We start from the raw sequence: 13,326 nt of genomic DNA on the forward strand, positions 1-13,326 counted from the left end.
CCCCACACGCATCCAATGAAAATTTTGAGATAGCCGTTTTGTTCAGCGTAGTTGATTTCCAGATAGATTTCCAGATAGGTTTCTGAGGAGGTCACTCCCTCAGAACCCTCAGGGCAAGGGTTTTAAGTTATGCCCTGGGGCATATAAGAACGATGTTGGCGTAATGCATTATTTTTTTTTCTTTAGACCAGGGCACTTCGTATCGAAGAAGTTGAGGGCTAGTGCCCTTTTTAATAGTCAAAAGTGATTGGAGGGCAACTAACCCCCCTCTCACGCCCACTTTTCCTCAAAACACATCCAATCAAAATTTTAAGATAGCCATTTTGTTCAACGTATTTGAAAGTTCTGGACATTAGGTCTTTGAGGATGATAACCCCTCCCCCCCCCCAGTCCTAAGGGCAAGGGTGGTAAGTTATGCCTTGGAGGCATATAAGGTTGTTATAGAAAGTGTTGTCGTAGAAACTTCAAAAAGGGTTCATTCGATTGGAAATTGAAGTGGCTAGTGCCCTATTTAATAGTAGAAAGTGATTGGAAGACAACTAACGCCCCTTCTACGCCCACCATTTTCCCAAACTCATCCAATCAAAATTTTGAGATAGCTTTTTTGTTCCGCGCAGTTCAGAAAATTATACCTTGGAGCTGGACCGTCCCCCTAGAGTCTTAAGAGCAAGGGTTTTAAGTTATACCCTAGGTGTCTGTAAGTTTTTATTGGAATCCTTTTCGTCGAAACTTGATTTAGGGCTTTATCAATTGGCACTTCAATATGCTAATGTTCAGAATCCTGGACGAAAGGTGTTTGAGGGCTACTAACGCCCCTCTCACGCCCAACTTTTTCCCAAACACCTCTAATCAAAATTTTGAGGTAGCAATGTTGTTCAGCGTAGTTGATTTTCAAAGAGAAATTATGTTTATGAGGAGGAAACTCCCCCACAACACTCATCTAAAGGGTGGTAAGTTATGGCCTGGGGGTATATAAGGTTTTTTTTATAGAAAGTTTTGTCGTAGAAACTTTAAAAACGGCTCATTCTACTGGAAATTGAAAGGGCTAGTGCCCTTTTTAATAGTCCAAAGTAATTGGAAGGCAACTAACACCCCTTCCACGCCCATCATTTCCCCAAAAACCTCCAATCAAAATTTTGAGATAGCCATTTTTTTCTACGCAGTTTAAAGTTCAGGAAATTATACCTTTGATTAGAACACTCCCCCCGCAGTCTTCAGGGCAAGGGTTATACATTATTCCCTGGGGGCATATAAGTTATAAGTTTTTATTGAAATCTTCGTAGATTTCATGTCGTAGAAACTTGAAAAAGGGCTGCCCTTCTAATAGTCGAAAGTGGTTGAAGGGCAACTAACCCCCCTTTCACGCCCACCATTTCCCCAAACACATCCAATCAAATTTTTGAGATATCCATTTTGTTCAACGTAGTCGAAAGTTCTGGAAATTAGGTCTTTTAGGATGATAACCCCATCAGAGGCCTCAGTTTAGGGTTGTAAGTTATACCCTGGGGGTATATAAGGTTTATATAGAAAGTTGTTGTAGAAATTTCAAAAGGGGCTCATTTGATTGGAAAATGAAATTGCCCTTTTTAATAGTCGAAAGTGAGTGGAGAGTAATTAACCCCCCTCTTACGCCCACCATTTTCCCAAACACATTCAATCAAAGTTTAGAGATAGCCATTTTGGTCAACGTAGTTGAAAATTGGAGAAATTATGTATTTAAGGATGACAAACCCCTCAGAGCCCGCAGAGCGAAGGTTGTAAGTTATGCCTTGGGGGCATATAAGGTTTATATAGATAGAGTTGTCTTAAGAACTTCAAAAGGGGCTCATCCAATTGGAAATTGAGAGGCCTAGTGCCCTTTTTAATAGTTGATAGTGATTGGAGGGTAACTAACCCCTCTCACGCCCACAATTTCCCCAAACACATCCAATGTAAATTTTCCGACAGCCATTTTGTTCAACCTACCAGCACGTTCTAAAAATTAGGTCTTTGAAAATGAGAGCCCTCCCCCCCCAAGTTGTTTGAGCACTTATGTTGAGCTTTACTCCGGTGCTTTACAATGTTTTTATTGAAAATACTGCTGTAGAATCTAAAAAGTGGTTCAAGTGTTTGGGAAGTAAAAGGGTTGATGCCTTTCTTAATGGTCTAAAGCGGTGGGCGAACAACTAACGCCCCTCTGACCCCCACCATTTTCCCAGACACACCTCAAAATTTGAGATAGCCATTTTTTTAACGTAGTTGAAAGTTCTGGAAATTAGCTCTTGAGGATGACAATCACCCTCACAGCCCTTAGGGTAAGGGTGTAATTTATGCCCTGTGGGCATATAAGGTGTTTATAGTAAGTGTTGTCGTAGAAACTCAAAAAGGGCTCATTCAATTGGAAATTGAAAGGCCTAGTGCACTTTTTAATTGTCGATTGTAATTGGAAGGCTTGACATTTTTATAGTACAGATCGATGTGGGTATAATGTATTATTTTGTTGTTTAGACCAGGGCACTTCGTATGAAAGAAGTTGTCGTTGGAACTTCGAAAAGGGCTCATTCGATTGAAAATTTAAAGGGCTGATGCCATTTTTAATAGTCAAAAGTGATTGGGGGGAAACTAATCCCCCTCCCACGCCCACTCTCCCATTTGACTTTATGTTTAAAAACTAAATGTTGCCATAAGATTGAATCAAAATGCACGGTGTTAATGCTAATTCCCAATAAGGCATCTCAGCAGTATCCCAAGAACGACTGAGGGTACTATGTTCAAACTTTCGGGACTACTTCTGCTCTTAAAATTGAACCAGAACCAGCGTAAGTGTTTCCAAGCTATCAAAGAAAGTAAACAGATTTTTTTGCGAATGGTATCAAGTTTTCCATTTCAGGTCAACTAGAGGAGGTATGAAACTAAATTAAACACTGCTATTTGTGTCCACATTTTTAAAAGGGTGTATGTTGCTAAAAATTGCTGAAAATTTCTCTCCAGCATACAAATAGCAGGCCAAACTATAAAGTCTTAAAAAAACGAAAAGATTTAAAGTATTATTTTATTTTTCCCTGAAAAGAATATGTCAATATAAAACGAACAGAAATTAACTAAAAAAATTTTTCCACAAAATACGTTTTTCAAAGAAAAGTGAAGAACTCTATTAAACAAAAAATGAGCAAAAATGAATCAAATAATCTACCAAACGTGAAACTACCACAAATCAGCATCGATAAATAAATGAAACCCAAAACGAACAGAAATTACGATAAATAGCCGAGTCAAACTCAAAACGAGCTGAAATTAACATAAGTTGGGCTCAAAACCCCTCTGCCTCCCCAAGGCAAGAACATAAATCGCACTTTACTGAAAAAAAAAATACAAATGAATGTGCGTTGTCAGTTTAATATACATGTACTGATATTTAGTAATCAAAATGTTAATATTATCTAACTTATTAAAGTTATAAAAGTAATAACATTTATATTTTTTCAGTAAAGTGCAAATTATTTTCTGGCCTTGGGAAGGCATAGGGGTTTTGAGCCCAACTTGTGTTAATTTCTGCTTGTTTTAAGTTTAACTTGGTTATTTGTTGTAATATTTGATCGTTTTGGGTTTCATTTATTTATCGAAGTTGATTTGTGGTAGTTTCACGCTTGGTAGATTATTTGTGCTCATTTTTTTGTTTAATGGAGTTCTTTACTTTTCTTTGAAAAACTTATTTTGTGGAAAAAGTTTTTTTAATTAATAATTTAAAATAATCTATCGATTTAGATTCCACAAAATATAGCTTAATAATAAAATGAAATAAACTAGTCTAAATCGAATGATCGCAGTTCTAAAATAATCTAAGCCACGTGGCTGCAAATAACTTAATAAGGTTTTTGATTGCGTAAGAGGCTGTACTTATCTAGGTGACAACTAATATAAACGACTGGCAGTGTTACGAATTTCACGGACAAAAAGTGCCGTTGGATTTAACTAATTAGTTGTGTTTATTTATTTTGAACCTTGTTGAAACACCGACGAAAATTTAGCACTCATTTAAACGTTTTAATTTTTAAGTATCCAAACGGAATATTGTGGCTTTCACAGTTTAGAGCTTACAGCCAAGGGAAACTTAATGTAAACCAAATATGTCCGCTCAAATGCTGCCCAAAAGAGGGCCAAATTTTTTTTCGAACAAATGTTTGGAAAATCACAGATTGATATTTCCAAGAGAACCTTAATGAAGACAAAAAATGTGAAAAAAGGGATAACATAAGGGAGACAGAAGCTTTGATCTAATGGGTTTTAAATTTTTCTAGATTCACTAGTCAAACAGTTCCTGGTAACGAACTGTAAGTAATAGCAGAGCTCCTACGTGGCCACTATTTCTAGTAAAAGTCACTATTTTTAAAGCTAGTCACTATATGTCACTGTTTTCGAGAAACGGTCACTATAGTCACTTTTTTATGAAAATGGCTAAGTTTTAAGAGAAAAGCCCCGTTTAGAGAGGAATGGATTGAGAAAAAAGCCATTTTTTCACGCTTCGCGGCTTTCACTTTTAGAGGCTGTCCCTAAATACATATCCAGCCAGTCTCAACTCAGGTGTTTTTTTGTGGACAGACGTGACATTGGCAACTGACAAGGTAAGTTCAGATATTTGATTTTCAACTAAAATGGTATGGCTACGGCCCTACTCATCGTCTCTACTTGTAGAAGTTCAGCAAAGGAAGACTTTGTCGTCGGGCAGCATAAATGGCTGAGGGCTGTCTTCTTGTATCCCTTAGAAGTGCTATTCTGGTTTTTGTTTTTATATTATGTTAAGCTGTTGCATGTTAGTGAGATCAGCGAAAGCGATTGAAAGCCCTTGCCACCAGTTTCCGAGATTAGGCTATTAGCTGATGTGCTTTCAGAATGAGGCAGATAGAGATCAGTTTGTGTAGTATATTTGAAGTAATTCTAAGGTGATTCGACTTGCCTTCCCCTTAGTAGTTTTTCATGCATAACTTGTCCTGTTCTTTATTCATGAATTTCAATGTGGCGGAACATTTGATACCTCATCAAGCTTAAAACCCTCTAAAGGATTTTTACATCTGTAACCTTGATGCATGTAAAGATTGCAATTTTCATGGAAATAAGGTTTTTCTGAATCAAACGTGTGATAAAGTAAAAATAGTTTTTGTTTTTAACATGAAATTGAGCTGATTTTATTTTCCTTTTCTTTTTTCGGTTCCATCTGGCTGAGTTGTAAGTTGTACCAGTCTAGTCTAGAGTAGTTTTATCAATGCATTTGACCGATGATCATCATCCTTACTTTATACCATTTGTTCCTCATTGCTAGAAGTTAGAATAAACGGAGCCTTCACATGTAGATCCCTAACAAGAAACGTTGAGAAAATGCTCTGAAATGAGACATGGCATTTCTATATCCGCACCATGTTAACCCTCAGATAATTCTTCTGGAATTGACCTAAATGTTACATTGACTGTGAAATTGGACCATCCATCCGGTGAAAGGACGGATGATTCCAAAAGAGGATCTGATATCCTAATAAACCTGTTCTTGTTAAAGTAGAGAAGTAAATAGGACAAAAACAAGGGAAAAAGTTCAAATGCGGATAATCAATCGAAGACCAGTAGCACACTACAATCGAGCAAGTTCTCTGACCAGCACATACGTGAGTTTAGATTTCGAATTTATGAATTAGGAGCAACTGCTGTCTAAGCAACTTATTTCATGCCACGAAAAAAAGATGGCATGGCGGGCAACAACTGAGCAGAAAATGGAAACAAAAAACGAACCAAACAGGTAGTATGTTGACTAGCTAACACACTGAAAATAGGACTTTAGGTGCTTTCTCTGAAAATAGGGACTACTTTAGGGACCAATATACAATTCCTGCAATATTCATTAGAGTTCATATGTAACATTCACACTTAGAGTAATATCTGCAGAATTATCAATAAAAAGTTTTTTTTTGACCACAGCATTCCTACCGTAGTAGCGACTCAAACAATTTAATCACAGTGACAAAAATATTTGTCTACTAAAATCAGTGGCTTCATTTAAAATTTACATTTTGACTAACTGAGAACCTATAAAGAAAATCAAACAAAATAGATACTAATTTTAGTGCAAATTGATTTATTTCACTTAAGGAAACATAAGAAAACGAAAATAAAATACACACTTCAATTCGACTACACTTCCTTCAGCTCGTGTTTTTATTACCATATTTGTACAATAAACACAAATTGAAAAGACTAAACACAAATCTCTTTTACATTCTTCTTAGCTAATAAAGATAATAAAACATCCCAAACTTTTTTTTGCGAACTTGTGCAAGAGGATTCGCAAAATACGGTTTTTAAGTCGCATTAAATAGTGCAACATATTTTTAGGATTTTGCTCAACAGATAAAACCAAAAGGGATATTTTTTTTTCAATCTGAAAAACATTTCTATGTCTCGTGTGACATTCATTACAAATTACTAATTTCCACAAGTTGTGTAATAGCGCAGTGTCGACCTCTATACTCTTTTCATTTTGATGATGAGTCATATTCATAATAAATAGAAAAAAAAATATATTGCAAATAGTCTTTTTTTTAATTAAGCTTTCAAAATTTCTAGCAAAATTTCTTAAAATTTAAATAAAGTTTGGAAAAAATTTCAGCAAGGGTTCTATAGTCATGCTAAAATGAATTGAGCTCACTTACCTTACAGTATTTATCCAAAAATACTACCAAGAAGGTGGGGCGAACTAATTTGGAGATAATAGCCTTGCTATTATAACATATTTACATAAGATTAAGCAATTTTAGGGGTCAAAAATAAGACAGTGAAGGTAGGGAACTTATTAAAATGACTATTTAACCCAATTCTTAGCTAAATTCTTACAAAAATGATGAATTAAATAACTTTTAAGCTGGACTCTAGAAGCATTTCTTCATCAAAAGTAATCAAAGGCGACTTTCACATAAAAGGGAAGAATTAGATCCATTTCAGAAAAATGCAACAGCAAAGTGGGTTGAAAGAGCAGTTTCATTTGTGTTTCCATTTATGCTTTATATTTTCACAGGCATGTAAAGCACATGAAAGAAAAGGCAGAAAGCCTTTAACACCATCTAACAATAAAACAGCTTCAAGAGTGAAGTTTGAAAAACCCTCTATCCAAGCTTTTAATTTACCAAAAAACACGAAACATAGAATGAAAAAATAGAAATTTTTAAAAAATATCCTTAAACTTTTTAGAAAATGATTTTAAAAATCATTTAAAAAAAAACAACTTGGAATCATTATGAATTGTTGATATTAGATTCATTAATAAATCATTGACACGATCATGAATAATAAAATTATTCATGGTTATATTATCTAGAATCAGCAGAGATAAAATTTGTTTCACATTTATTATAGTTGTTTTAAAAGACTAAGGTCTTTACTCATGGTGGTTCAAGAGGTTTCGAGGTGAACTAAACACCCTTGAAAAAATTTTTTAGAGACTTCTTAATTAAAAAAAAAAAAAAAAAAAAATTTTTTAAAAAAAAAAAAAAAAAAAATCAAGATGCTACAGAAAATAACATCAATGAATTAAATAGCCAAAGTGAATATCCCAATTTTTTGCATTGGTATTTTTTAACTGTTTCAGAGACATCTATACATCTGAGTTAACTCAATTTATTTCAACTTTTACATTAAATATAAACAAAAATTAGCAGAAATTAGCAGAAAAATTAGAAAAGCCGTTCAATATTCAGAAAACTAAGGCACTCTACTGGCAAACAATTTTTCAAAATTTGTCTTTCCAAACTTGAAATTCAGGCTATATGAGGAAATACAAAATTTCTTATAGCAAAAAAAAAATCTTAAGACGAGTCGCTCCCACCCAATCAAAACCAAGTAGTTGTCCACTTCTACAATGTAAAGCTAGTTTTTTATAGGAAATAAATTTCAATTCGATAGCAAGATTTTCACATCGCCCGACAAAAAAAATGTCTTTCTGTGGACGAATATTTGGTTCTCTTGTGGAGCAAAGTTGAAAATTGGTTTTCTCGTCCGAAAATATTATGTTTAAAATCAATAAGCTTCCAAGAATATTTTTATTGATTTATCTTTCTTTATATACATACAACTACTGAGTTTCCGAAACACCCAGCCAATCAGTTATAAAAAACGTGATGCAATGCTATACAAAGGGATTCCTTCCGAGTACTTCTACAATCAGAGCCAGCTGGTTCTCGGATGCTCAAAGGATAAAAGAATTACATTTAGTCAGTAAACCGAAAGTATATACAGCTTTGTCTCACGGCTGGGGTTTCAAGATGAAACTTTCAGAAAAATTCTTCTATTTTTATATCTAGTCCTCATAAATGAATATATACACTATGTTTTTATGTTTATGCATGCCCTCCATCAAGGCCTCATAGCTAGTTCTTTTTTCAACAAGATAGTAATACAAAGGTGTTTCTTTTTCTTTCATAGAAATTTACTTAAAGAACGCCAGTCATACCAGCGGGAATACAAATATATATGCGATTAGCTTCATATATGAACTTATTATTTATAATCAGTTGTTAGTAATTAATCAATTAGTTTTGTTTTAATAATGAATAATAATAGATTTAAAAAATGTAACATTTAAAATTTAAAATAATAAAAATAACAAAAATAAGAATGATTATAAAAAAAGTATATTATATAATAATAATGTAATGTTTTTAAAGATGATTAATTTAATACATAAATTACAAGTAAAGAGCTGCTGTACAACCAAACAATTTTCAAATTCAAATTAAACACTTCAGAAACGGCAAAATCAGGCCCGAGTACACGAAATGAACTTCATTCACATTATAATCGGACTAAAAGTTGTAATCATCCTCCTTTTCTTTGCTTCAAATTCATGCAATTCGGATCTAGAAATTAAAATAGTCTACTTTTAAAAACTTTAGCTAAAATACAAAGGCACCCAGAAAAAAAGTCGTTTTCTGGAAAAATAACGCATTTATCCCCCCCCCCCCCCTTACCTAGAAGAATCTTTAATCCTCGCTAATTTGGCCTATTTTACAATATGAAGTGCATACTCTCGTCAAGCAAAAGCTAAGGAGAACGTAAAGATACAAGAGACATGGTCCTTATCAATTGGAATAACTGCCGGTTCTTCTTTTCTTCGGGGAAACGAAATCCTCATTTATTTGTCTGAAAATAACAATTAATTTAAACTTATAATTAGTATTAAAAATATATATATATATATATATATATATAGAAACTACGCAATACTTGATATTTTCGATATAATACCTGAAATTAGACATTTCTTTCCAAGACCACACTGCCTTTCTATGACGAAAAAATAAAAGTATGTATATGTGGTCGAAATATCCAGACTTTAGTATCTGTTTTCACTGTCTAATAAATGGACTTATCCCTATTTGAAGGATTATTTGTTTGGCAATACTTCGATGAGTTTTAATTGGTATTTACCAAATTAATGCCTGTTCGTGGTAATGTCGTTTCAGGTTTAAGTATCATTGTTGAGGCTGAGATTCATAACTTAATGGCCGAGACTAACAAATGTCGATTTTAGTGGTGACCGAAATTAAAATATTAATGGCTAGGTTGTCAATCAAAGATTGCGGCCAAGTACTGGGGGGTTTTACCATTCTCAAATTTTATGTTGCCTACTAGCAGTTTTGGTACTTGTCAATTATATAAAACACACTCGAAAAGTGAAGTTTGATGACAATAAAATACTTTAATTAGCAAAACAGAATACTTTATTAGCAAAAATGTGAAGGTCATTTGTGAATTATTAAATTGGGGGCTTCGGCGTCGGCTGTCCGTCTCAAAGACAAAGAAAAGTTCATTATTAACGCGATTCTTGAGGACATCGGTTAGTTTGCTTTGACTAGTGATATAATATAGTGTCTCACCATGGATGTTCAAGAATCATTTCAGATTGTTGGAAGAGCTACAACACAACTGAGCTGGAAAAAGCCGGTTTCACTCAATTGAAAGTGAACCACAAAAATAATTTTGCCGACCCAGAAACCGGCGCCTCTACCCAAAAAATAGAGCGAATGACGGATTCCGCAAAGTGGGGGAGTAAACAACACCGATATATGTCCCTCCGTTGTTAAAGATCTTACTTAGCAAAGCATATACAGCTAACATCAAAAAAGGAAGAAAGCAAACTTCGTTTTAACATGAGTCTTCAGGATATTTTTGAGTTCTGGACCCATATTCCCTAGCTGCAGTTTTCGCTACTTCGCCGACAAAGTATTATATTTTCATCATAATTGTTTTTTCATTAGTTTAAATAGGTTGGGTTATGGTAAAATTGGTTTAGATTAATTATTTAGCATATGCTATGCTTTACCCCCCCCCCCTACTGTGCAAATATATAGCCAAAATTTCTTTCTAAACTATTATATTTTCATCATATTTTGTTTTATTTCATTAGCAGTCACCAAACTTCCCTTCTAGAGTGTGTTTTATATAAGATTCAAGTACCATAGTTGTGGTAGTATAATTATTTGTGTTTTTTTTTTTTTATGATTAAATGTTACACTACTGATGAATATGTGGTAACACCCTAAAAAATTATTAATTTTGAAACTACCAAAAGAATAGTTTAAGAATAAAATTAATAAAGAGAAACTTGTACTGTTCTAGTGGCTACAAGACAAGCAAGATACATGATAAAATAATCTATTCAAACAGGTTCTTTCAAAGGATACTTTACTTGCAAACAGTTGTTTCTCACTGAGTGTATAAAATTTAAAATTTAGCTGTTTGTGGTGTAGGGGAAACCTCGGCGCGGTTACTTATTGAATATATGCTATGCTGTACCACCCCCCCCTATCTCTTAACATATAGAGAAGATAATTGTTTATTAACTAGTATATTTTAATAAATTTTCGATTTATTTCATTAGCATTAATCAAACATCACATCTCACGTGTCTTTTATAGCAAATACCATAACTGCACAAATTTGAAGAAAAATAAGTATTACATGTAATTATATAGAACAGGGTTTTTATTACAATAACTACCCCCCGTCAGCGCTAACCCGCCGGGACTCCGGTGGGTGGGGGCAACCTGTGAACCGGGACCGGGGGCCCCCGTTGGGAACGGTCCCACTGTTAGTATGCGGTCGGGGATTATATTTAAGTTGGGAGGGGGCGCTGTAATTGATTTTAACCTTGGAACCACTCAACCCTAGGAACAGCCTTTAGCACAACTTTGTTAAGTCAATATATACCAAATCATATTATTGAGTTTCAAATAAAATGAATACACCATTTAATGCCTTTTTTTATGCTGATTATAAATATAATAGCCTAAGCATTTCCATTGCAAATGAAATTCAGCCCCCCCCTATCTCGGCTATACCTAACCCAACTAAGCCTGAATTGGCATTTATAGGGGGGGGGGGCTGAAATCCATTTTCGATAGAAATGATTATTATATTCGTAATTAGCATAAAAAAGGCATCGAATGGTGTGTTCACTTTAGTCCTAACTCAATAATATGATTTGGTATATATTGACCCTTTGTTAAAATTGTTAATTTGTATGTTGTGTTAAAATATATTTTAAAAAGGCTTCCAATTTATAATTAGATATTATTATTTATATAAACTGACCTTACAAGCCCGGCTAGCTCAGTCGGTAGAGCATGAGACCCTTAATCTCAGGGTCGTGGGTTCGAGCCCCACGTTGGGCGATTTTTTTTTTTTGAAATTTCCCATTTTATGGAAGTTTCTTTTTGTTTATTTCAAAATGCGATAGACTTTAACAAGCTTGTCGCACTAAACTTTATAAAAATTTATGACACTCTATGACAACATACAGGTCACAAAAATAACTAATACAAAAAAATAAAGAAATATTCTAAAAACGAATCGTGATACCTTGAAAGAGGAATGGATAAATGAATGACAATTCGTCAAAACACTAAAACGGGTAAATTAGACCAAGAATATAAGAAATTTGTATAAAATTGGGCAATCACTCAATTAAGCTTTACTTTTACAATTCGTCTGCTCGTAGAGTTAAAAAGAATAAGACTATTCAAAAAAAATCCAACTCGATACTTTGGACCCAAGGATAGGCCAAAGATAGTACATTTTGTAACATTCAATGGAAATATTGTGCTGCTGAGACAAAATGTAATCTTTTTTACACACTTTATATTGTTTCTATTATGTTATTACTTTTTTTCTACTTTAAAATACAGTTTCACAGACACGAAATTTCTTTTTTCTGTTGTGCAATCAGAAAGTTTTCAAAACACCACACCTTAATTCAACATTTAGAATGAAAAGAAAATTTGAGCCCCTCTCCAAATACCCATCGTCGAGAAAATTTGGCGTTATAATTTTAAATGGCTATTACCCCCAGGAATACTGTACTAGCACTGTGAATTGATATCTGCTTGGTAATAGAGGTTTGATCGCAACTACAGCAATTTGGAGGACATGCTTGCTACTTGTCAATGTAAAAGAGATCCCGATACTGAAACGTTGATAATTATCGACATCCTATGTATCATCAATAGTTCTGGTGGATCTTAATAATTTTATCATGATTATTCCCAAGATTAAAGGGCGCATTCGACATTTTTATTATCATGAAAAGCATATATCATGGCTGTAAAAGTCACATTAAAACTGACTTGTTTGTATTCACTTCAATATAGTAATTTGTTTTTTTAATTGTTTAAGCGCAAAAGTTTTAATTTTTTTTTCGTTCCAATTAAAAATGTGGGGAAAGTGTCATTTGTACATCTTCGACATGGAAAGCAAAATTATTAAAGCAGCAATGTAAACTAATTTGTTGCTATATACGTTAACAGTGAAATGAGGAAGCCAGGGCCCTCCTGAAACAGTGAAAGAAAAGTAAGACATAAAAAACAAATAAAAAATGGTACTAATGAGGACGAGCCTGCAGATCTTCTGCTAAAATACCGAAAAGGAAAAAATGTTGATTAGTTTCTAAAGGTCGAAAAAAGATAGGACTGATTATTTTTTTTTCTCCTTCGTTTTTATTATTATTTCTTATTCATATAAAATTGTTTAATACAATTCTGATAGTGTCTTAAGTTTAAAGAGTATGGGTAACTTATAAGAATTGGAACTGGCGCTAGTATCGGCAAAAAAGCTATAACCGGCATCTAGCAAATGGAGATACTTAGGCACTTTTCAGTGTAATAATAAGAATAATTGATAAATTATGTTAATTATAAATGCCTGATCTCAGTTTCTTAAAGAAAAACAATAACAACATTGAAAAGTTGACAAGTGTCACCAACTGCTAGATGGCGTTGATATAGTTTTTTTTTGTCGTCACTAGCGCCAGTT

The 13,326-nt window shown here is 33.8% G+C and overlaps 1 protein-coding gene and 1 non-coding gene across 2 annotated transcripts in view; one reads left to right on the forward strand and one right to left on the reverse strand.

Moving 5' to 3' along the window:
- Positions 1-7,586: 7,586 nt before the first annotated feature.
- LOC148955000 (chromosome-associated kinesin KIF4A-like) overlaps positions 7,587-13,326 on the reverse strand; it is a 53,923-nt gene continuing 48,183 nt past the window's right edge. The window contains exon 11 of the mRNA XM_089105954.1: positions 7,587-9,156. Coding sequence (XP_088962080.1) covers positions 9,096-9,156 — 61 coding nt within the window. The 3' untranslated portion in view covers positions 7,587-9,095. The remainder of the gene's footprint in view (positions 9,157-13,326) is intronic.
- TRNAK-CUU (transfer RNA lysine (anticodon CUU)) lies at positions 11,618-11,690 on the forward strand. The gene has a single exon. It is a non-coding gene; the product is annotated as a tRNA-Lys (tRNA).

The sequence above is a fragment of the Artemia sp. Qi Xiang Cuo genome, chromosome 2, assembly GCF_049724085.1.
Source record: "Artemia sp. Qi Xiang Cuo chromosome 2, ASM4972408v1, whole genome shotgun sequence".
In the NCBI taxonomy this organism is placed as follows: domain Eukaryota; kingdom Metazoa; phylum Arthropoda; class Branchiopoda; order Anostraca; family Artemiidae; genus Artemia; species Artemia sp. Qi Xiang Cuo.